The sequence below is a fragment of the Ovis aries genome, chromosome 3 (genome assembly GCF_016772045.2).
Source record: "Ovis aries strain OAR_USU_Benz2616 breed Rambouillet chromosome 3, ARS-UI_Ramb_v3.0, whole genome shotgun sequence".
Classification (NCBI taxonomy): Eukaryota; Metazoa; Chordata; class Mammalia; order Artiodactyla; family Bovidae; genus Ovis; species Ovis aries.
Genome location: NC_056056.1, coordinates 37,949,423 through 37,974,717, shown reverse-complemented (window position 1 = coordinate 37,974,717; position 25,295 = coordinate 37,949,423). Strand labels below are relative to the sequence as shown.

The 25,295-nt window shown below is 46.4% G+C and overlaps 1 protein-coding gene and 1 long non-coding RNA gene across 3 annotated transcripts in view; both read left to right on the top strand.

Annotated features, from left to right (window-relative positions):
* The window catches only part of CAPN14 (calpain 14), a 40,919-nt gene extending 39,504 nt beyond the window's left edge, over positions 1-1,415 (top strand). The window contains exon 21 of the mRNA XM_060413849.1: positions 53-1,415. Within this exon, the coding sequence (XP_060269832.1) occupies positions 53-79 (27 nt within the window). The 3' untranslated portion in view covers positions 80-1,415. The remainder of the gene's footprint in view (positions 1-52) is intronic.
* Positions 1,416-7,009: 5,594 nt separating this feature from the next.
* Positions 7,010-22,355, top strand: LOC132659576 (uncharacterized). 2 transcript variants are annotated; one of them, XR_009600136.1, is made up of 4 exons: positions 7,010-7,353; positions 7,718-7,923; positions 17,829-17,902; positions 18,146-22,355. It is a non-coding gene; the product is annotated as an uncharacterized LOC132659576 (long non-coding RNA). The 2 variants fall into 2 exon arrangements; XR_009600137.1 differs by lacking the exons at positions 17,829-17,902; positions 18,146-22,355 and adding an exon at positions 11,071-15,675 and having other exon boundaries at positions 7,718-8,005.
* Positions 22,356-25,295: the final 2,940 nt, after the last annotated feature.

Sequence of the window (25,295 nt, the reverse complement as noted above, 5' to 3'; positions counted from 1 at the left end):
AATGTCAGAGATCGCTCTGAATGGACTGTAACTTGCTTCCCCATTATTCCAGTGGCTAATGATGGCTCTGTACTGCTGAGAAGGCTGGAAGCTCACTGATCCTCACTGAGGACTCTGCATATGGACCAAGGGTGGCCTTTAGCTGGGACCAACCCATGTTCAACCCACCTACATTTCTTCAGGACCGTGTCTCCAGCTATCACCGTCTCAATCTGGGAGGATGGGCAGCATACAAAAAGAGAAGTGAGGGAGTAAAGATTGCCTTGGGGTTGTCAAGACCAGCTCTTTTCCCCAATGACCACAACCACAAGCAGAGACATGGCCTGAGCTGACTGTGGGTTGGTGTGCTTATCTTTGTATGATACGGCCTCCATGGGAGTCTAACTTAAATGACCTTAGATGTGCTATGTCATCATATTTGGGGTAAGCGTCTAGGTTTCAAGATCTGAAGAGGGAATGATATGTTTATAGACATATGTAAATTGGCATCTATAAACTGGTAGCAGCATAGGCTAAGTTTTAACTGTCTAGGGGTGGAGTAGACCCATATTGCACTTTCAAGAGTGCAGAAAATAATAGAATCGGCAAGGTTTGGGGGCATGGGCTGGCCCTGGCCTCTGAGGTCCCTGAGTGATCTTCTGCTAACAATATCTCCAGATAGTTGGATTTGGTGTGTACCGGTAGATTTGAAACATCCAGCTTCTTAAAGGGCTTTCTGCATACGATGGGTGTCAGTCTGTTTACCTGACCTATGGGCTATCAGATCTACTTCAAAGAAAAATAACAAATCCATGCTACATCATAGAGTTAATCAGTAAATGGTCAGTATATCTGTTTTTTTTTTTTTTAAACTATGTTCATACCTCATTTTCATGGGATCCCTACCAACCCAGAACCCAGATGGAAAACCAGAGCACTGGCCATTTTCCAAGGCCATACATTCTATTTATAAGTTAGCAACCTAGAGTCATTCTTAAAATTCTATTTATTATTCATTTACAAACTGTTCTAACCATCGGGACTGCCTGGTTTCCAGGCCCATAGCAGATTAAAGGAGGAGGCTGAAAGGGGGAGATCAAAGGGTGTCTTTCGGCAGAACTAAAGGAAATTTGACAGCCTGGTAGATGGGCAGTATGGAAGAAAGAGGGAGCTCTTTCAAAGAATGGCTCAGGGAGTAGAAAAGCATTTTATTTAGAAAAACCTTTATTTATTCCAAGTGATGAAAAATACAACAGTTTGTTATAAAGTGCCATGTATACTACTACTTGAGTATTACTGATTTTATAAATAGTGATCCTGTATTTATATTTTTTTTACAGAGTTTTATGTTTGTTTATTTATCAATATCTCTATCTTTAGATTCTGCCATTGTAAATATTTGGTTTAATTAAATTGTTATTGCTTTGTACCATGAAGGCAGTTTTGCAGATTTTTGGGGAAGGTTTCATGACATGTGGGTTGCAGAGTGATGGTTTTGCTGGTGCAGATGGAATCAACGCTGAAATGAATTCTGACAGAGTCCCTCTTTCAGCTTCTTGGTGATGGTCTGAGATGGCCTCCTGTCACTCATGTATAACCTCCACTCCCCTGAATTTATGTATCGTTGTGTTCTGTGCTGACTCATGGATGCCCTGGGCCCTGCTGACCTCCATCCCCAATGATTCCCTCTGTGCCTCCCAAAGCTGAGAGCTGGAAATGAGGGGCAAAGCCACGTCCCTACCCACATAACCCCTTCCCCTCTGGTGTCACCCAGGGCATGGGAACAAGTAAAGCTCTAGGGCAGGATAGACTGTTGAAGGTCAGGATGAAGTCATGCTGAAGATCTGAGTGCTGGATGTCAGCGATTTCCAGAAGTCAAAAGCCCAAGCTTGTCATAACAGGTGGAAAGCGTGCAATCCAGAAGTCCAGCAACGAAGGAGCAAGGAGCCAGTCCTCAGGTGTTAGGTGATGGCAGGAGTCCAAAGGGTTGGGTTGTCCAGAAGACCAGCCCAAGTAGGCAGAGCATGCCAAGAGAGCCTGTCCTAAGCTTTCATATCTCAGGGGGAAAAAAAAAGGATTCTTATTGATAAAAGAAAAGGGACTAAAGTAGCTACCCTGTTTATTTCTTTATTCTGGTTTTTCTTTTCTCCCTTTTCTCATGGTTTGTATAAAAGTTCAGTCGCTGACTGGGAGCTCAACCCAATGCTCTGTGACAGCCTAGAGGGATGGGATGGGGTGGGAGATGGGAGGGAGGTCCAAGAGGGAGGAGATATATATATACTTGTGGCTGATTCATGTTGATGCATGGCAGAAATCAGCATAATATTATAAAGCAATTATCCTCTAATGAAAATTCAGTCACCACAGAGAACCTTCCAGATGCCAGTTAAGGCCCAGGGCAGGGTGGTCAGTTGCCAACTGTACAGAGCACTGCTTTCCTACTCTTGTTACTCTGGATTAGAGAAATGATTTTAACCTCTAGGATTTCCAAGCTGATGTTTTCCCAATGGAATATAAGGTTTTATATTTAGGAAAAAAAGGCAAAAATGAGTTCCGTGGGCCCTAGGTAGGTGAGAGGAGGCCAGCTCTGCCTGGCTTGGGGATGAGCAAGCTGTGTGTCCAGCTCTCGGGGAGTTCTGGTGAGACGGCCCTCTGGGGTCATGTTGCTGGCCATAGTGCGCGAGTTACCCTCCCACCCAGGGTTCTGAAGATTGAAGGGGTACAAAGTCCAACAGCAATGAAAATGGGGAGGGGTTGGGCAGGAAGAGTCTAGCTGTATGACCTTGGACCTCAGGTTACCATTTGTAAAATGGAGCCCAAAATGTCTACATTACTGGGTGATTATGAAGACTAAATAATGCCGGTATGCTATAGGCACTCAGTAAATGAAGCTCCTCTTTTTTTCGTAGGCAGAGCAGATTTTTTCTTACAAATATTATTTATTTTTTAAAATAAATAATGTATTTATTAAATATAAAAAAAAATAAAACATAAAAAAACATGTCATGTTTTTAAGACATGGTCACTTATAACAACCACTCTCCTGGAATGCCCAAGGTTTCACACTCCATTCTTACTTTCCTCTTCCTCTGCATCTCCTCTCTGAATGTGTTGATTGTGATTATGATTTTGACTGTTAGTCACTCAGTAGTGTCTGACTCTTTGCGATCCCATGGACTGTTTGTAGCCCACCAGGCTCCTCTGTTCATGCAATTCTCCAGGCAAGAATACTGGAGTGGGTTGCCATTCCCTTCTCCAGGGAACTTCTCAACCCAGAGATGGAACCTGCGTCTCCTGGATGTGTTACTCCTTCCTTGAAGTGTGGTCCCAGGAGGTCCAGCCCAGTCTCCAACGCCAGGGGTCCAACTCTAGGCACCTCTGAGAAAGGGGCCCTCTTGTAATGAAAGCTCCTCTCAAGTCAGACAGACACAGGTGATGCCTTCTGCTCCCCTTGAACTTCGGAAGCAGGAGAAGGTTTACTCATCAGAACCCCAGGTTGTCAGCGAGGGGTTTTCTGGACCACAGACCAAGCAATTTCTGGAGACCAGGCTGACCAGCAGTTGTTCCAGCACTTGAAAAGTACAAGCTCACAGACTTAGGGAACGGACTTAGGGTTGCCGAGAGGAAGGATGAGGGGGAAGGGATAGGTAGGCAGTTTGGAATGGAAGTGTACACACTGCTATATTTAAAATGGATAACCAACAAGGACCTACGGTACAGCACATGAAACTCTGCTCAATGCTATGTGGCAGCCTAGATGAGAGGGGAGTTTGGGGAAGAATGGATACATGTATATGTATGGCTGGCTTCCCAGGTGGCTCAGGGTTAAAGAATTCACCCGCCCATGCAGGAGATGCAGGTTTGATCCCTGGGTCAGGAAAATCCCCTGGAAGAGGAAATGGCAACTCACTCCAATATTTTTGCCTTGAAAAAATCCTGTGGACCGAGGAGACTGGCAGGGGCTACAGTCTTTGGGGTCACAAAGAGTCAGGCATGACAGCAACTGAACACATCCCCCCCCTCCCCAACACGTATGGCTGGGTCCCTTCGCTGTTCACCTGAAACTATGACAACATTGTTAATTGTCTGTATCTCAATACAAAATAAAAAAATTTAAAAAAAGATGTGAGCTCAACCTGATTTCTCAGATAGGGGTGGGGGCGGTGGTGGGGGGGTGGGGTGGCGCTCAGCCATCTGTGGCATGTACTGAGGCTGTATAGACACTAGATGGCGCCCTGTTCCCATGCTCGGGCTCCTTCCTGGGAACTGGACTGCCACTAACATCTTCAGCCCCTAGCCCGGGACACCCTGGCTGATTTAGAGTCCTGATATCTGACTCAGCTCAAAAAGCCACTTTCAGCCCCACGTGGGTTCACTCCCTTTTTCTTGCCTCCTTTTTCTGCTTAGGTTCTAATTGTTGCACTGTACTTCATTTTACAGTGAAGTACGTTTTACAGCTTATTCGTTTCTGGGGAAAAAAAAAAAAAGAGCAGGCTGTGCTTCTAAGCCCTTGTTTCAAATGCATCGCTGATGATGCACCCAGTTCTCTCACCCTTGGACCCCAGCGCCTGCCTTATTGCCTAACTCAAGTTTGGTTTTCATTGAATGAATGGATGATTTTTGAAACAATTCAGGTGAATCCTGTCATTTAAAAAGCCAGCATCTATTCAAGTTTCTAGCTGAAAATATTAGTACATAAAGTTTGCCTAGGGACAAACGACTTTCTCTGAAAGGTCCCTCAGATGTTGCATAAGGGTTAGTTGTGTGCTGATGCTGACCATGGGGACAATTCGGACCGCCTGTGAAAAGCGTTATCAAGCTCTATCTGAAAACACTTTCCACATCTTGACATTCCGGGGACTCTGGCATCATTTTCTCTTACACATTTAGAATTCAGCGGTATTAACCAATTGGGGAAAGTTCCAGAGACTTTTGCTTTCAGGGTCTCAGTGGCCGCTCTGTGGGCAGTGGGAGGGGGCCGGTCCTGGTTGTTGAGACATCTCCAGCCTAAGCCTCAACAGCTTCCCCTGTTGGCAGAAGTATATGAGGCCAGCAGTCGCGCAGCCCAACACGGGCAGGGAGGGGAGGTGGAAGGAGCAGGCTCACCTGGGTGGGGAGTCTGGGTGTTTTTTGTTCTGGAAAGCTTTCCAAGAGGCCTTAGATGCATTTCCTAATTTCTTAATTCAACTATTTACAAAAGTTATGTGTGCAGTTGGAGGAGGCTGGACTGTGTAACTTCTAAATCTGCCTCTGGCTGGAGATAAATTTGCCAAGAGCACAGGCTGGGCTTGAAAAAAAAAAAAAGGCTGCCTGAGTCTGGCTCCATTTACTAGCATAAGTTACCTTTGGCGAGTCGCCAATGTTTCTGTGGTCCACAGGATGGTGTGGATCACATGTCATGTGTGGTTACGATGGTGAACTGCTTAGCACCAAGCCAGGCCTCTGCTATGGTTTACCGTGGACCCACAGGAGGGGCCATCTCCACTCTGCAGTGACCCCAGGATTCCCCCAGGCATGAAGGCAAGTGGTTTCTGAACCAGGGCAAACCAGAGGCCTCAGGGCTCTGATGCCTGAAACCCAAGCTTCAGTTCTGCTTGGAAAATATGGCTTTCAGAGCTTTCATACAAAGAATGATTCATTTTCCTTTTGGCCGAATGAAAGGATCAAAATGATCTTTGTCTTTGTTTTGACTTTCACATCAAGTCACCCCCAAGAGGGACTGTCATCGAGCTTGACTGTCCACTCACTCAGTTAATGGCCAAATTGCTCTTGAGCAGTAACAGGAGAGGTAGCCCAGCCAAGGCCGCACAGCGGCTGCAGCAGCCTTGCTCAGGCAGAGCGGGCAGACCAGCCTGCAGCCCTGGGCCAGCCCCTCTGCTCTCTCACCCTTGGTTTCACACACACCCAGAGAAGTGGGCTTGTTCAGGCCCCACAGCAGGGCTGACTCCCATTTTGCATGGTCTGGGGTTCTCTGGGTACAGCTTGGATGGTTGATGGATATAGAACATTCTTTTCCTGGTCTTTGGCCAGGAATCAGAGCAGTCAGAGATTGTTAGAGGGCCTTGGCCAGGACTTTCATGCTAGAAGGACCATGGTGTTCTGGGTGTGGGCAGGGCGTCTAGAGGAGGGAGCTACAGGGAGCCCTCCTGGGGACTCTGAAGGTCGTGTGTTTGCAGTTTGGTTTGTAGGTGATGCCTGGAAAGGGGACTGAGAGACTGTCGCGCAGGGCTGTTCATTGCTGCCCAGGTACATGTGTGTCTGACACCCAGGCTCCCAGATTCAATGGTTTCTTCAGATCAGGCTATGTGGGGCTGGAGGCTCAGGAACTGAAAGGAATTCTGAATCCTTCAAGTTCTGCTGTGAAAGTTGGGTCCTTAGGGATTAAGAATGACTCAGGAGTGGGCTAGTAAAAGGGCAATACACCTGACCAGAAGCCAGATTATGTGAACTTACGTCCCTTCTGCCAGAAACTGGAGGTGAGGTTGGGTAGCCTTAGGAAAGTATTCGACCTCTCTGAGAATTGGTATAGTCATCTTCTGATTTGGGATGGTGACTTCCGCCTCCCTGGATGGTGGCAAAGATTACGTAAGATTGTGAGTGTAAGAGAGAATTGCAAATTGTAAAGTGGGGGCTACTATTCTAGTGCATAGACCTGGAGTCATGTGTGTTTGCTGGATTATTTGAGAATAATTGATTCTACTCTAGAAAGTAAGGGAACCAAACAAATAAGGAGGATAGCTAAAAATTAGTATAGAAGCACATGGCTTGAAAGACCAATTAGAAGGAGATAAAGAGAGTGAACCACAGTGTGAGCGCAGATAGGAAGGGATGGAGAAGAGCGGGCTCTGAATATTCATGATTCGCACTAAATATACATGAGGCAAGTGAAGCATCAAATATTCAGGCTACGCCAAACCTACACGAGACCCATGAGACACTCGATCTTCAATCAGCTGCCCATTGGCGACGCCCATCTGGTCCCATTCTAACCCCTGGAAACGCAGATAAGCACCTCGGCTTTCAGCTGACTAAGCTGATGATCTGCAGCTGTGCCCTGCTGTCTCTGCCTGAGGCTCACTGATAGAGCACCTGTGTGGCTGGGCCCAGACCCTTCTGTCTTTCACTCAAAGCCTCCGCTCTGTCGCTTGTGACCACACCAACAGCAGGAAGGGCTGATATGGCAGACAGACAGGACACCCAGGGTTCGGTGGTGTGGTCCTTTCACAATATCCTGAGCGTCTCTCCCCAGCTTGCGTTCGCTGTGTTTTAAATTGATCCAGTCACCCACGTGAGCTACGGCTCTTGCTTTGGTCTGAGAGCCCTTCGGCTTGGTGATCTGTGGGCAGTGGAGTTGGACGCTATCCTTGCAGCAAGGTAATCCCCCCACGACACCTGGGGCCAGAAGCGGGGACTGGGCGCTGGGGGTGGGAGGACTGCGTGCTTCCAACTCTCTAGCCCAGCTGCTGACATGCGGGTACTGTGTCTGCACGTGTGGTGGGTGGAGGGGTCCCTCGGGGCTCCCCCGCACCCCTGGTCCAGGTGGGTCAGCTCGCACGCAGAGTGCTGAATGATGCCCAAGAATACACTGTGGGCAGCATCCCAGGGATCCAGCCACCCTTCTCCCCTTGTCCTAAAAGGACAGAAAGTCAAGTGACTTCAGCAACCACCTGACAGAATTTCCTGCTGTCCTCATCGGCCTGACCAGTGTTTCAACTTTCTCACCATCGCCTTCCCGCAGACTCTTGTGGACATCATCCTGAAGAGGCTACGTGTCAGAGAGCAAAGAAACCTGGGCCAGTGTCCCGCCTCCGTCATGTACTCGCTGTGAGATGTACTGAGTCACCTAAACTCTGGGCCTCAGTTTCCTCATTAGTAAAATGATGCCTGACCATGCACTTAAAACAGCTGACGTTTATTCAATAACCCCAAGTACAAACAAGGCAGGTATTTATTTACTTTATTTTACCTTCTGTGCTGCTGCTGCCGAGTTGCTTCGGTCGTGTCCATCTCTGTTACACTCTGGACTGTAGCCTGCCAGGCTCCTCTGTCCGTGGGATTCTCCAGGCAATAATACTGGAGTGGGTTGCCATGCCCTCCTCCTGGGGATCTTCTCAACCCAGGGATTGAACCCAGGTCTCCCGCATTGCAGGGGGATTCTTTACCATCTGAGTCACCAGGGAAGCCCCTTACCCACTCTACTCGATTTATTTTCTTATTTAGGTTTTTTTTTTTTTTTAAGTAGACATACAGGTGCTGGCCTAGATCCTAACATATGAAGATGAAAATTTAGCTCCTGTCCTTAAGGAGGTTGCAATCTGCTTGGAGGAAAATACTAGAAAGTAGCTCAGTGTTGTGGGGTAAGAACACACCTGGGGAGCTCAGGTTCACTCAGGGAGTGTTGGAAGAGTTCCTGGAGGATGTGGTAGAGGTTGAGCTGGGTCAAAGGAATGGCGTGGGAAAGGACCGAAGATTAGAAAGTGGATTCATCAGAAGAGGGACAAGTGTTATTATGATAAGTGGTGTAGAGGATAGAGGGTGATTTGGAGAGATTGTTCTAGCAGCTTAGCAGAGGACAGGTTGGCAGGGGTAGAAATGGGAAGAGTTTAGAGATTGTAAGTGACCTGCTCAGGGTCCACAGGAAGTGCCAGGTCCCTGTGACTCAACTCTCTCTGGGCCTTCTCCTCAGGTTTCTTAGACTCCCAGAAGGGCCTGACCCCAGGTTGGTGCCCTTCCAGACAAGTTGCTGTCAACCCCATCCTGGCAGCTGCAGATCAAGCTGTTCTGGAGGGAAAGCAGCAAGGAGGCTGCCTTGTCCCACATCATGTCATCAGACACACAGACAAAGGCCACGCTGAGGGTGTGACAGGGACAGCGTGGCTCTGGGACAGGCAAGGGTGGAGCAGCAGCCTCCCCAGAACCTGTGCCCTGCCCAGCCATCCCTCCTCAGGGGTTTCCCACAGGAGGTAGAGGAGGAGAAGGAAGAGGAGGCGACTTCAAGCTGCCCTTCACTCCTCAGTGTCGCTCCCTCAACCAGAAGGCATTTGGTTTCAGGAGCAAATGGGGGCATTCGGTGAACAAGCGAGGCCCCTACCCCACTGCCAACCCCTCTGACTCACACTACACAAGACCAGCCCTCTGAGCATGCTAAGTAGCATCAGTCCTGTCCTGCGACCCCATGGGCTGTAGCCTGCTAGCCTCCTCTGTCCATGGGATTCTCCAGGCAAGAATACTGGAGTGGGTTGCCATTTCCGTCTCCAAGGGAATCTTCCTAACCCAGAGATCAAACCTGTGTCTCTTGCATGGCAGGAAGTTTCTTTACTGTGTGAGCCATGATTGAAGTCCCTTTATTAAGAAGTAGTGGGAGGTTGAGGAAGAGAAGAGATCAGCTCCTGTCTGGGCCTCCGAGGGGCTGTATGGTAGTGTGACTCTCACAGCTCAAGATGCTTCAGGTCAGAAACCCCGGGTCACCCGGAAGAGACCAGTCTCTGGACAGCTGGGTCCCCAGTGCCTGCTCATGTCCTTGTAATGCATTCTGGAAATGCATCCACCCAGAGGAGGCTCCTTTAGGGTGACCAAATGCTCATGTCCACCCTCCAAGAAGCACCACCTCTGGGAACCTGGAAAAGCAAACAGGTCATTAAATGGCTAAACAGACTTAAAGCCCAGGGAGTGAGACAAGCCTGTGCCCCTGCTGCACAGGCCTTCTGAGTGATTAAATATTTGCACTGCCAGATGCGCACTCCCATCGTCTCTCTGGACAGCGCTCCACAACCGCGGCGGGCTCTGCCTTCCCGCTGCGCCCCCATCAGCTGTCAGTTACTTCCATCCATCTGCTGGCGCTTGTATGACATCATCTCCATCTGAACACATGGAGCGTCTGTCGCAGGCTGCGCTAAGTTTACAGATCATTATACGTTGATTGCGTTTTTGAGTGGCTGCTTCCCTGAGCCTGTGGGGAGGGCCTGTAATTCACCAGGGCAAACTCTCAGTCACTGCCCCAGCCCGACTTACTCCAGGAAATATTTCCTTTTAGACAGTTAATCCCCATCAGGAGTGTAGATTCCCATTAGTTTTGATCAAAGAGATTCTCTGTGATCTGTCCTACCCTTAAAGCACCATGTGTGTTGGTTTATTTCACTAATAACTGCTGCCTTTAATGTTGCTGGCAGCCCATGGGAGCTTACATAAATATCCTTTAAGCCAAAAACAATAGAAAGTGTGCAGGGGCCTTAAGGAAGGCCAGCCTTTGAGTTAAGTTTGGGATTTTGAAACAGAAAGCTTTTCCACTCCTCAAAAATAATTATTTTTTTTATAAGTCAAGCAATTAAATGTTGTGAATCAGTTCAGTCGCTCAGTCATGTCTGACTCTTTGCAACCCCATGAATCGTAGCACGCCAGGCCTCCCTGTCCATCACCAGCTCCCAGAGTTCACTCAGACTCATGTCCATCGAGTCAGTGATGCCATCCAGCCATCTCATCCTCTGTCATCCCCTTCTCCTCCTGCCCCCAATCCCTCCCAGCATCAGAGTCTTTTCCAATGAGTCAACTCTTCGCATGAGGTGGCCAACGTGCTGGAGTTTCAGCTTTAGCATCATTCCTTCCAAAGAAATCCCAGGGCTGATCTTCAGAATGGACTGGTTGGATCTCCTTGCAGTCCAAGGGACTCTCAAGAGTCTTCTCCAACACCACAGTTCAAAAGCATCAGTTCTTCAGCGCTCAGTGAATAGGCATTTAGAAATTAATTTTCTAGAAGAAATGACCTTAACGGTCAACCCCAGGTCTTTATCTTCAAGTGTGAATTTCTCCCTCAGACTCCCACATTTTTGAAGTTCCATTTGGGGAGTACCTGCTTGTCCCCTGCAGCTTAGTTTCCTAATGGTTTGTAAGAGCTCTCACTATTCACCCCCATTCATAAGGGAAGTGGTCTTTAAAGGAGCTCAGTTTTGCTTCAGAACTGAGGTTCTTGATTGTTTACTTGGTTTAGACAAGTGGACTCTGGGATTTGGGTAATTGACATGCTGTGGAGAAGGAAATGGCAACCCACTCCAGAATTCTTGCCTGGAAAATTCAACGGACAGAGGAGCCTGGCAGGCTATATAGTCCATGGGGTCCCAAAGAGTTGGACGTGACTGGGCAACTTTCCCTTTCATTTTCAGAGGACCTGGTTACCTCCTCAGTGTGTGCGACCAGTGTGCCCTTATATCAGATTGCCTGGGGCTTTTAGCTGCACAGCTTTCAGGGGCCCATAGATCACCCTCTTCATTTTAACATGTGGCACTTTCAGGGCATGGCATGTTCTCCCAGCTTATAGACAATTTTCTGTGGGTTGAACTTCAGAATGGCTGATTCTCAGGGAATGCAGGGAGGCGCCTTCATTCACCACGTAAATCTGAAATTCTGGGGCCAAGACATGAAAGTCCAAGTTTTCACACACACAAAAAATCACTAAAATGATTCTGATGTATGCAAAGTTCTGATGTTATTAAGAACCGACTTTACTTTGCCAGATTTCATTTGTTCCCTGCTTCTTTCCAAGATGCACTCCAGAGATAGGTTTCCAGAACACACCAGAGTCATATAAGGTACCCATCAGTTGGGCACTGGTAGCCCTCACCTCTTGGCATAAAGGAGAATGCTGGTCAGTGTACATTTCTGCATCCATCCTCTTCTCCCTCTTAGAGCTGCACTTTCTCCAGAGCTCCCCAATGTAAAGAGATCTGAAGATGCCTAATGTGACCTGTTGGCAGTGCGTGGGTACCGTTCTGAGAAGAGGAGGAAGTGAGCATTTAGCTTCTTGGTGCTGGCATATACACATTCATTTTAGGGTCTTCATCTGCTTTGGTAGATAAATCACAAACATTTCCATGAATAACTGTGTCTGTTATGCAAATTGGTTTCCGTCTGCTGGTCTGTTGAGAATAATGTTCCATAATTACAACAGTTATTTACTTATGGGCAAATCAGCTTTCCTACCACCTTCTCCATTTGGGGGAGGCCTCCAGCTGCCGCGGGAGCCTGTGTATCTGGAAGGGCTGGGGGGCTCTGCCTTTGTGGGCCTGTGGCCTGAGTTTGCAGGTCCTGAGACAGAGAAGGATCCAAATGCCATACATTACTTATTTGTTCATTTATCCTAGGAGTGTTTATTGAGAACCTACTTCATGCCAAGAGCTGTGCCAGGCTAGGTATTCAGAGATGAACAGACCCAGTCTTGCTCTCCATCATTCAGTCTGGTTAAAGAGAAGTCAGCATGGTATTCTGGTAAGGGGACAGTGCAAGCGGTCATGTCAGTCCAGGGGGGATCCATGGTCCAGATTCAGGAAATGCTTCCAGGCAGAGGTGATGTTTTCTCACTATGCTGGTCTGTCCTGCTGTTACAGATTTCTCCCAACATCAGGGAATTTTCATTCTCTGTTCCCTCAAAATTAAATGCTGCTCCCCCCTCTTTTTGGCTATCTCCTCCCATACATCTTCAGGTCTTCGCATAAACACTGTTTTCTCAGGGAGGCTTCCCCTGTCCTTACTCCCCACAAATCTAAATGATGATTCCTCTGCCGCTTTTCTTTCCTACCTTCCCATTCCTTTACAGCACAATATATCTGTATCTATGAGCCTGCGTGTGTGTTAAGCTGCTTCAGTTGTGTCTGACTCTTTGCAACCCTATGGATTGAAGCCCGCCAGGCTTCTCTGTCCCTGGGATTCTCCAGGCAAGAATACTGGGGTGGGTTGCCATGCCCTTCTCCAGGAGATCTTCCCGACCCAGGGATCGAACCCATGTCTTCACCACCTCCTGCATTGGCAGGCAGCTTCTTTACCACTAGTGCCACCTAGGAAGCCCATTTGTATCTATGTGAGTCTTTAAATAACTGTTTATTGTTCCTACCAGCTCCTCAAGGTAGATTTTCCTCTGCTGTGTATATAACCATCTGCCACACAGAAGATACTCAGTAAATGTTGGTGGGACACGTGAATGAGCTTACCCAACAAAGGCGAGTCAAGAAGCCTTCTGGATCTCAGTTTGTTCCTCTGCAAAATGGGATTTAGGTGTGCCTGCTTCATAGGATTTTTAGAGTGTGGTTACCTGAGCAATGCCCCCCTCTTCCCCAAGATTTCTGCACCCTTGGAACCTGTAACTGTGTGACCATATATGGCAAAGGGGACTTTGCAGATGTAATTAAATTTTGTAATTTGAATTAAATTAAACCTTGAGATGGGGAGATTATCTTGGATTATGCAGATGGGTCTGGTGTAATTGCCGGGATCTTTGTAAGGAAGAGGCAGGGGATCAGAGGGACAGAAGACGATGTGGTCACAGAAGCAGGGAGAGACCAGGAGATGTTGTGTGACTGGCCTTGAAGGTGCAAGAAGGGGCCACAGACCAAGGACTACAAGTTGGAAGAGGGAAGAAACAGATTATCCCAGAGCTTTCATAAGGAAAACCCTCCCTAACCCCTCTGACACTTTGATGTAGCCCTGCAAGATTCATTTTGAATTTCTGACTTTCAGAGTTTTAAGAGAAAAAAAGGTTATTTTAAGCCTCTCTATGTGTAGTAATTTGTTACAGCAGCAATAGAAAACTAATACATGTAGGGATCCAGTAAGATCTTGTGTGGGAAGACTCTCAGAAAAACACAAAGCCAGGAGTCATTATTAGTTTATGACAACTCACCCCTTGTTTATTCCATTTCTGTGCAGTGCTATGTAAGTTTCAGCGACGATAATGAGGCGAGATGCTTGAATAATAGCCTTACACCCCAAGGAAGGGTATTTTTTCATAGTTTATAATTGCCATAGAGCTTGAAAATCTTCCAGGTCTTATAGTTCTTAATTATGCTCTCATGCATATGTATCAATTACCCACATGCTCCTACCTAGCTTGTTACTGCAAAGATATTTTAAAATATATATATTTGGAACAGTTTCCTCTGCATGCATCTCTGTCTGAAAATATCCTATGAAATATTTCACCTCCACTGCAATAATCCGTGCCTGTTGGGACATGCTTGCCAGTCTTCCCCTGCACGATGAAATTAAACCTCCGCTGTTGTCTACGGCAGTCTCAAGCCTGCTCATTCTACCTGGCAATTCTCTCCTTATAACTCTCAGTGGCTTCATTGCAGATTTGGTTCCCTGGGTTTGTGTCTGCTTTGGTGGATATGGTCTGCAATCCAGGAAGGATCAGGGATTGCCCGACCCAGGAAGTTATATTGAAATGGCAGTGGAGGGGAAAGAAAGGGTGTTGATAGTTTTGCTTACTGTTTCTCCCTATTAGAAGTGACTCTGCAGGGTCTGTACTTCTGGGCCAGTGAATTCTCACAGAGTCTCAGTGCTAGGGAGGCAGTTTTACCTGCCAGTCAATGACTTTACCAAGTGATAGCACGTGAAGTCCTCCAGTGGCCCTTTCGTGGTGATCTTCGGATTTACCTGACTCAGTTTTCCAATTTGCAGTCGATGTTCTTCTTTCCTGATTCTCCCTTTTCCTTCCTGACTATGTCCCCTGTCCTGGAGCTGCCCATAGGAGCTATGCCTGCTTGTCTCTGTTGGGAAAATCATCTGTAAATCTTCATCTGGCATTTTCATCAAAACGACTGATGGCATTCTGTGGGTGAGCTAAAACATGGTGGTCCGCCTCAATGTTTTAACTGTTGTACTGAACTTAAAAAATTTTCTTGGAACCTCTATTTTCTAACCTACACGTTTTATCATTAGCTAAAACATTTAACCTCTCTCCATCTATAAAATGGAGGTAGTAATATAAACACTGTAGTGTCACTGGGAGGATTACAGGAATTACTGCGTAAAATGCTTGCCACGCCTGGTGTACAGTCACTTGTAAAATACTTATTTTCTCCTCTGCCCCCTCACTCCATTCTCGTGCTTGAGACGCATACACACTCTGGTGGATTTGCTTTAAAGGAGGATTCTGGGGATCTAGTTCAGAGAGTCGACTTGGTTTGTCCCAGGAGAAGCCTGGGAATCTGTGTTTGGATTCCCAAAGCTGACCAGGTGACACTGACCAGGTGTTCTTCAGACTCTGCTTTCGGAGACTGTTCCGCAGGCTGTAAAGACGGTGAGCTTGCACCCTAAGCACCCTCAGGGCCGTGCCTGTGCGCTGTGGGTTTGTGGTGAATCACGGTGCCTGTCACAGAAGAGACACCCGACGCACACTGGTCAAAGTTAAATGAGTACCTCCCGCACTTTCCATATTACCTGATTTATTTTTTCAAGTTTGACTCCTCGCTGGGCAATCAGAAGGCTATGTATAAAGTACACTAGTGTGACAACTCGTCCTCCAGCCTGAAACATACCCCAGGCAACATTTGAGTCCCCATTCCCCTCCATTCCTGCAGATCTACATCTATCCACCTTCTAATAAGCCCCAGTTCCAAGCCATGTTCTCTGTGACTCCCTCTCTGCATAGAGTTAACGTTGCCCTTCTCTCCAACCAGCTTCTGCATATCATGTAAAATAAGTTAACTCATAACTTAAGTTAAATAAGTTATGTACATTCATTGTCTCTCTCGGCAAACCACACGCTCTCCGTGGTTTCCAAACCCACCCCCTTTTCCCATCTGGAGCACAGTTGGCTCAGCCCCAGCTCCATCATCCTGCTGGTGTTTATGACATTAGCTGCTTCTTTGCCTGAGTCGGGTGGCTGTGAGTTCTATATCTTTTCAATAAACTCTCCTTTAAGTAGGCCAGCTTGAGTGGGTCTCATTCATTCTTTATCTTCAAAAAGAAGTGTGAGAAGCAACTGGGCATGTCATGGAGCAAACAGTTTACATTTGAATTTGAGATGAACCTGGGTATACTCACCTTTCTTAAAGATGGGAGCCACAAACATAGCTTCAGAAGAAGCAGGCTGGAAATATCATGCTTGTCTAGCTAAGCTGAAAGCCAGTTCCTGTCTTTATGTATAAAGTCAGCATTCTCTGTTACTCACAGTTGGGTGAGGGAGACTTTCCTGACTGGATATCTGACCCAGCACGACTTGGGCTCATAGCCTGCTATGGGGGAACTGCTGAGGCTGAGGTTCAATGTGGAAAGTCTTTGCTGCTGCCTTGGGAGATGGTCGTGGCATTGACAGGCACAGAAGGAATCAACCTAGCTCTCCCCTCTTCCAGTCCAAGGGCAGCCTGGCCTGGCAAAGGGCTTATACAGAATTTCCCCTGTTCTTCTAGGTTATTTCTAAGGTATTAGCACCACGCTGATGCTCTTGTAAAATCACACTGGCTGCTAGTCCCCTTGGATGGTGTCTCAGCCACCAGCTCTAAACGCCTTCAGATGTTTGAGCCAGCAGACCCTGCACTGTCCTTGTTGGCTAAGGCACCGTCACCGTTGGCCAAGGCACTGTCACCTAGTCAGCAGGTGCTTATGGAGAGTCCCTGGGTGCCCATCTCTGTACCAGGCGCTCTTGCATTTGGCTTATATGTGTGAAGAAAACTGTTAATTGCCTGCTGGACGTGCTGTTCTGGAAGGGTTCTGACACTTCGGCGAGCGTCACCAGGGCAACCAGACCAAGAGTCTGCTAGTTAATTAACATTGCGGTGATTGCACCCTATTCTAGCCTCTAGAGAAGAGGAAGCTGGCTGGGGTGTTTCCTTCCTCTGTGAAGGGTGGGAGAGAGAGAAACAAGGAGTTTCACAGTAGAGGCTTTGTCTCAGTTTAAGGCCAACTGGGACCAGACACAGAGAGAACTGATGATGCGGGGAGTTACAGACGAAAGGAGTTCAGCTCATAATCAAGTGGATGTTCAGCAGAGAAATGGTTGAGGGTTTCTTGGGACAGAAGGAAACCACAGCACGAAGGGTCTGTCAAGGGAAAAGCTTAATTGCTTCGGGGTTGAGTTGGGGTCCAGGTTTCATGCAAAGTTTAGCCTTCCAATCAGCGCTCCTGAGAAGATCACTTAGAAGGGCTTTTGTAGAAACAGTTGGGAATTCATGAAGAAAGACACAACCGCGTGGATTTTGTTTAATTTTGTGTGTATGCATGTCATCACAGAAAACAAGGAGTGACTGTTCAAGTTCCTCATGGATTATTTGGGGCAATCACTCTTTGGTTTTTGTGATTACACACACACACACACACACACACACACACACACACGTACACACAATTAAACAAAGACTGTGCCCATAATGGGCTTCCCAGGTGGTGCTAGTGGTAAAGAACCTGCCTGCAATGCAGGAGACATAAGAGATGGGGGTTGTATCCCTGAGTCAGGAAGATCCCCGGGGAGGAGGGCATGGTATCCCACTCCAGTATTCTTGCCTGGAGAATCCCACGGACAGAGGAGCCTGGCAGGCTACAGCCCATGGGGTCACAAAGAGTTGGACACAACTTAGCACATGCCCATAATGGTTTTTAACATAGGAATACAAATCATTTCTGCCCATAGTCCTGGCTGCCTTTTGGTGCTCTGAACCCCATTATGCAACCCAAGGTCTTTGGGATTTGGGTGGACTCCTAAGGAACTCATTTATAGGTTGGGCACAGCCAATCAGATTCTATCTTCAAGAACTGCACTAAGAAACTGAATTAGTTGCTAGTCAGGAGCCTGAGTGGGGAGGGCAGGACACGGACACCTGTGCTAGGCAGCCATGTCTGCACGAGCACCCAGACACAGAGAACAGCACTCGGGCAGCAGGGGAGGCAAGGGTTATTCACTCATTCTTTCGTCCACCCACCCATTCAGAGCTATTCACTGAGTTACTTCTATGCACTGCACCCTCCTCAGGCCACAGGTGATACAGCAATAAGCAAACCACAGTCCATTTCCTCGTAGAGTCTACATTCTGGTGGGGCAAAAGGGAAACATAAAATAAATAAACGTGCACTCTATGCTCTGGCAGGAGTGAACACTATGAAGAAAAAGAAAGTCACCAGGACCAGAGAGATAGATGGAATCGAGAGGCTGCTATTTTAGGTAAGGAGGACAGAAGAGGTGAAAGGAGGGAACAATAAAGGTAGCGAGCTAGGAGGAAAGAGTGAAGGGAGTGGCTGGGAGGATTAGGGACAAGGTTCCTCTGGCCACAGAAAAGGAGAGAGGGATTCTTCTGAGATCTGGCTGTCCTTACTGTCCTTGGGTTCTATGAGATCCCCTGCTGTACATCTAGTGAATCACCCCTTTTTGCTTAAGCCAGTTTGAGTGGCTTTCATTTTCTTGCAGTTATCGGATTTCAAAGTCATCTACAAATCCACAAGGTGAGTCTAAAGCAGTTACAAGTCACACCCTCGAATTTCTGTCAAGGCGCCTTAGTCAGAACACATGGCTCTCTATCTCCACCTGGTGCCGGTTCCCTTGAGGTGCAGGCGCCTTAACAAAGGGACAGAAACCAGTCTGTGAGCATAAGAGATAATAAATGTAACTGTTTCTTATCCCAATTTTAGCAAATTTTGAAAATGGAAGAAATTAAAATCTTGAAAGCATTAAAAGGGTATTTATTCATGCTGGGATCCACCCGTTTCATCTGAAGGATTCCAGGGAACTTAGAGATATTAGTCGTGATTTCTTTGAACTGAGGGCAATAGCTAGTCCTGTCTTGGAGTCTGGTCCCATCACTCTGGATGGCTCTGAGTGATTCTACATGTAAACCTGGGGTACAGTTCATTTCTGGCCTTTTGATCTCAGTCTAGCCAGAGAATCAACCAACAAGATGGGACCTCTCTAGAACTCTGTGGATCCCCAAGATACCACAGATACCCTAGTGTCAAAAAGGAACATAAAAAACAGTGTAGCTTGAGGCTCTGACTGCTGTTGGACTTGTGTTTAAGGGAAACAGTATTTCTTGAGTTCTCTGATGCCAGGCACTGAACATAAGCCATCTTTTTCTATCCCTAAGGAATTAACTTTATTGTAAAGATGGGGAAGCAACTCCTGAGATTAAGCATGTTGTCTGATCAGTCAAATTCTGGGTTGCAAGCTCCAGAAGATTACTCTGGCGGATAGAAGCAGAATACTAAAAGGAATTTGGGAAGCTCGCAGAGAACCAGGGCTAAGCTTTGCGAGGTTTGCCTCCAGTTGCTCTGGTCTGATGAGCACACAACTAGATACCAGATTTGCACCACTGCCATTTTTGTGCAGGTACTCAGCTTCTGCTGTTGCTGTGAGTACCAGGCCTCTTCTGTGCCAGGAATTCAGCATTTCAGCCGTCATGGCACCCACACCCCTTTGTTCTTTTTCTTTTGTCTCATCAGCTCCCATGTGAAAAATTGGCCAAGTGGTCTGATCAGGAGAGCATAAATCTGGGTTTTAGCTGCAAGGGAGGCTGGGAAAGGATGTGCTGGTATTTTTCAACTCTTTTGAGACAGGCTGTTTCAGTTCCTTATCAGGGAGGGAATTCCCCCTAAATAGAACGGGGTTCAGATGCAGGTAGCCAAACAGAGTCACGTACCCTCCAGAGCTGCCAATCTATCATGTCTGGTGCCACTGGGGAGTTGGCATCTCTTTCCAGAGTCCTTCTTTCTGTCAATACAATGAAAGGAGATGCTGGCTTTTAAAAATTCATCAAACAAATGGAGCATTGAGTATTTTCATCATGTCACTAAGTGGTGGGGGCGGGGTGCCAAGGTCAGAAGACACGGTCCTTGCCCTCAGGGTGACAGCTTGTCGAGTCATCCTCGCATGGTGGTGAGTGGTGATGATGGATGACTAGTGTATTGATTGCCTTCTGCACCAGGTGCTTTGGATCTGTTGTCTCTAAATCCTGACAACAACCCTGCAAGGAGCTATTTGTAATGCCATTTTTTTTTTCAGATGATGACACGGGTGCTTAGAAAGGCTCCATAACATGCCCACATTACACAATTAAGAAGCAGCAAATCCTAGACTACAAGCAGAGGTCTGTCTGACCAACTCTGGCCTGGGGATACTGGGGGCCAGAAGGATCCAGTAGCTTGACAAAAGTCTGCAGCTGATGGCAGAGGTGGGATTAGAACCCAGGGCTCTGACTCTGGTCCCTGTGTGCTTAGCTGCTAAGTCAAGCCGCTAAGACTGGCTTGACATCTTGTCATGCCAGGTGTAGGTGGCCTGTCTGCCCCCTCTTTGCATTTGTTGTTCTGAAGGCCTTTTATTCAACCTCGAGGTTTAGAACTTGTCCTTTCCAGTCCCATGTTTTTGAGGGATGCTGTCCACCTCAGCTGATTTCAGGAGATGCAGTGTGTCATTAAAACCAGATCACCAGAGACCCTCTGAGGACAGGCTAAGTGAGAAGCAGGACATCGAGCAGCTAAGCATGGAGGTCATTTCCCATCTGACTTTCCATCAGGAGGGCTCACTCTAGTGTGTGACTCCTTCAGGAGAGAAGCTCTCGATATTACCTCCCCTCTGTGAGATGGCAGGATGCTGTCATCTGAGGGCAGTCACCCTGACCGCCAGTGAGCTCCTTCCCTAAAGGACAGGGACAGACTGCTTTCTTTAAAAAACAAAAAGTTGCTGTATTCATACCAACTATTAACATATACACACAAATTGTAAAGCTTAAGTATACAAGTCATCACAAATCGATGGCAATTCAACATCTGGGGCTAGTGGCCAGAATGCTCGAGCGGGCTGGGACCAGATCAGACTCCCACGGTGGAGAGGGCATCTTCAGAGGTGAGGTGGCCAGGACAGGCTGCTGGTGGTGATTAATTTCCTAATGAGGTAAAAGGACTCTGCAGAAGGAGCATGCTCAGAGCCTTGGTGGGAGATGTTTTGTGAGTGACATGATGAGGACATGACTCCCAACTGGACAGGTCTGGGAGCACTGAGGGCAAAAAAGGAGAGGATATTCTGAGAGAAGTTGGGGGAAAAATAGACTGAATTAGAGGAGTTGGTTCTTTACATCTTTCTCTCCCACCTCCCATCACTGGTCCAGCTTCCACCGTAGTGATGTAGCCTTAGTTTTCATTTGCCTGTTAATGTACCCATGGTCTGTACGTAAGTGCTTAAATATGTTTATAGTTGTTGTGTGAGCATTACTGGATCATTTCTATTCAGTTCCTGTAAATGTGAGCCTATACCACCTTCTCCCCTTTCATCTCTCTCTCCCCCACACACATACATACACACCACCCGTGAAAACCTCAGATCTATTTGCTGCACCCTGGGGATTGCTTTGTCTTTGAGAGGCCAAAGAGAAAAACCCATCAGCCGTCAAAGATTTTAATTATTTATTTTTAATTACATAAGCAATGCATGAATATGTTCTGGTTGTAAAAAATTCACATGATACATATAAAATTAACGTCTCCTCCAAGTGAAGAATTTTAAATAGCTCTAGTCCTCACCTGTCAGACCACAGGTCTGCCGTGGACCAGTTCCAGGGGATTTGGGAGAACCAGGAAGGGGGTTAAGGCAGTATGGAGCCCTTGTTATACAGGGAAGGGTGGGAAAGCTGGGGTCACTTGTTAATGAAATGGGGGGTTCTCTAGCTGAACCTACCCTTTCTGTTTAGAAGCTGTGGACTCTGCCAGGAATATTCTCTTAGGTTTTTGCAGTTTTCTTTTCAAGGAGTGAGGAAGAGGATGTGTGGGCCCCTGCTCCTGTATAGAGATTCACTGTCTTCTCTAACACATGCTGCTTTAAGGCAGTCGGCATCAGAGGCAACTGCTCAGCATCTCGGCCCAATGGCTTCTCTCCAGGGAGTTGCCTTCCCGGCTCAGACAGAAGAAAGAATCTTCCTCACACATCCTCTGTCCCATCTGACTTACTGAAGTTTTGTGATATTGGCTCATACCCTCCTTTAGTTTGAAGGACCTGGACCTACTTGGCCGTAGCAAGCAGGAAGACTTTAGTCAAGTACATCTCTTCTCATCAATGTTTTATTAATGAGTATTTCCCTATGACTCAATTTACCCCTTTTCACATCTGCTGCAGAACCAAATGGAGATAAGCCAAAGGTTTAGGAGGAGGGGCCAGAAGGGCACTGAATCAAAGAGAGATTGAAGTAGGAAAGAACCTTGGAGACCATTAACTTAGTGCCTCACTTTACAGGTGAAGACACTGAAGGCTGGGGAAGTTTGGCCTAATGCTCCAAGTTCCACAGGCAGGGTTAGAAGCAGTAGGAGAACCAGGATTCCCAATTCCAGGCTCTTAGGTCAGTGCTGTGTCTACTACCCCAAGTCAGAGTCCAAGCTGTCACTGAGATCCACCTGCAGGACCTGGGCACGTCGTGACAATTCTTGGTCCCAGTTGCCTCACCACTCCTATCTACTTTAGATAAGAACAACTGCTAAGAACATCATGAAATAATGACTAGGTGCCTTGCAAATCACCAAGCAATTTTCAAGTACAAAAAGTAAACTGCATTTCGGCTATTGGCAAGACAAACCTCTTCATCATTCAATCAAAAATCATCACCTACCTGAATAAACTTTTTCGGGAATCTGATCAGAAAGGTTTGCTTTTCAGTTTTGCTTTGTGTTTTTAACTTCCTAGAAACATGGTTATGAACTGAGTGTTGTATGATCTTAGGAAATTATTTTTAATTCAGTTGTTGTTGTTCAGTCCCTAAGTCAGGTCCCACTCTTTGTGAGCCTATGGACTGCAGCACACCAGGCTTCCCTGTCTTGCACTATCTCCCAGAGTTTGCTCAAACTCATGTCCATTGAGCTGGTGATACCATCCCACCATCTCATCCTCTGTCGCCCCCTGCTTCTCTTGCCCTCAATCTTTTCTGGCATCGGGATCTTTTCCAAAGCGTTTGCCCTTCACATCAGGTGGCCAAAGTATTGGAGCTTCAGCATCAGTCCTTCCAATGAATATTCAGGGTTGATCTCCTTTAGGACTGACTAGTTTGATCTCCTTGACATCCAAGGGACTCTCAAGGGTCTTCTCCAGTGCCATAATTTTATTTCAGTTAGGTGTGATCATAATGTTGGGGTTACGGCCAGGATGTCATTAATTTGGAGGACTGTGTGACACAGTGTTTCTGAGTTATTGTTTAGGTGTTACAGATCATGTCTGTAATTTACTTTTTAATGGTTCAGCAATTTTAGCTGCAGGCTTGTGTGTGTATACACACATATGGTCAAATGTTAATATTTGAGTCTTGGGGGTACGTGTGATCTGTGCCTGGCGGTTGAGTAGACTCTTAGTCTAACTTCCTATATGTTTGAGAGTACTTTTTAATAAAATGACTAGTAAAACAAGTTTTCCAGGTGATCCTGATCTTCTCTAATGGTTTGAGCCCATTGATGTGGAGCTGTGAGCCACTGACCAACGACAATGTGTGAGTGGAAAAATCTTCTTAATTCCCTGCTTGGTGTCTTGTCAAATTGGAATCACTTTTCCTCAGCAGTACTGGTGAGGTTCTATTTCCCGTGGCTGTGTGTCTCTGTCTGAGTCATCTATCCAACCAAAGCACTGGAATGTCAAACCATCTCTAATATTTCCAGGCAGATCTAGAGGTGACATTGACTCAACTTGAAGGTATTGATTAGAACAGTGGTTCCCAAACCAAGGTGCCAAGGAACGCCACCCAGAGAATTTCAGCAGGCTTAGGATGAGACACAGGCATCTGATTTAATAGCCATCAGAGGTAATCCTGACACATCTATATCTGAGAGCCATATTTTAGACTACAATGATCTTAAAGCCAAGTTCATGGGTTTGATTCCAAACTGAAGAGCTATTTAATTTTGCAGGAAGCAGAGTTGTGTTCCTTAATGATATCCTGCACATCTCACTCTATTCTATCATTTTTTAAATAGGGGTCCTGGTGGGAAAAAGTGAAAAATAAAAAGGAAACAGGACAAAGAAGGTGAATGGATCAGAGCAATATACTATTGTAAACACATACATAATTTATTCCCCCTCTTACTAGAACCTGATGCAGTCTATCATAGAGGTGGCTGCGTTTTGTTGGTGAGAAAAGAGGCTTTCTTTGTTGTTCTCTGATTACCAAGTATATTCCTACCTCAAGAATTTTGGATGAAAAGATAAAAAAATCTCTTGTTAGTATCAGTGAACTATGATCCAAATGAACCATGCTTTTAATGAAAAACATTTGATGGATACTTACATGCAAGCCTAAAAGGAGAAATTGAACCTTGGGAAACCAAAAAAAAAAAAAAAAAAAGAACACTCCCCCCTCACCCAACTACCTGTCTTATGAACACTTCCTGGGACGCCTTACGCCACCCTCAAAGAAGCCAGGAACCTCCCCGCAGCCCTGGTTTCTGCAGCAGGAACCAGCAGGGTCTTTTACAGGCATGCCACAAAGCAGCTTCCTGTGTTCTTATGTAATACGTCTTTGCAGCTTAAACCTTTAATTAACCAGAGATGTCATCGAGAAAAGTTTGCCAAGGAAGAGGATGCCTGGTTTAATTAAAAAGATCTTTAATAGTTATTAAGGAAATCAATTTGGAATTCAGGCCTCAGAGCAGTGATGGGGGAAGAAGTCACTGAAAGGAACTTTGCCATCTCTCTGGGTAATGGATTTTAACACTTTGATCTGCATTGCATCAAAATCCCTGGGACAGTGGTCCAGGGGGAGGCAGAGGGATGCTTATCACTCATCATTTTTGAATCTACCTTCCAGATCCAAGAGGCAAGTCTGCCTTATATATGGAAAACCTAACCTTTCTGTTATGCAGTTATCCCGGCAATTGAAGGAAATAGAAAACCATTATAAATTGAAAATCTCCTACCTCATAAGTATAAGCTATTTTTTTTTCCCCCAAGAGATGCATTATTTCTCCCTGAGAATTTGTGCTTGGCCTGTACATCAGGCATCTATTACTGCTCAAACCCACCTTCTTTGGATCAAGCCAGAAAAAAAAGGGATTTGGCTCTAAGGAGCACAAGGGAAATATTATTTTCACTTGTCTCATGAAAATGATGACACAAAAGGTGAGCTAGCCAGAGGATGGGCAAAATAAATTGTCTATGTTGGGGAAAACTGCAAAAGGAAAGAGTTTTTATTTTTTTTATAAACAGCATCCTGCCAACAGGGGGTTAGTTTTAATATCATCCTCTGAGGCAGCCCTGTTGAGTTCAAATGTTAAAAGCACTTTTCAAATAATCTATGTTTAATTAATATTTGTACAGAACTTAGCAAGGGTATCTGAAGACAGGTGCAGAGTATGGCTACAAAAACGATTTTCTGGTTTCAACGTTAGCTCATTCTCAGGCAGACTGAAGCACCTCTACCTGGAGTTCCTATCATTACTCAGTGGGAACTCAGTGGAAACTGAGAGGATGGACTAGATCTTTCAGCACTCAAGCCCGCATCCTAATCACCAGCTTACATTTTCTTGAGGAGATGAGAACAGGCTGGTATTTATTGGTATTCCTTACAGCAAATTGCCCAGAATCTATGTGTACAATATCTTTG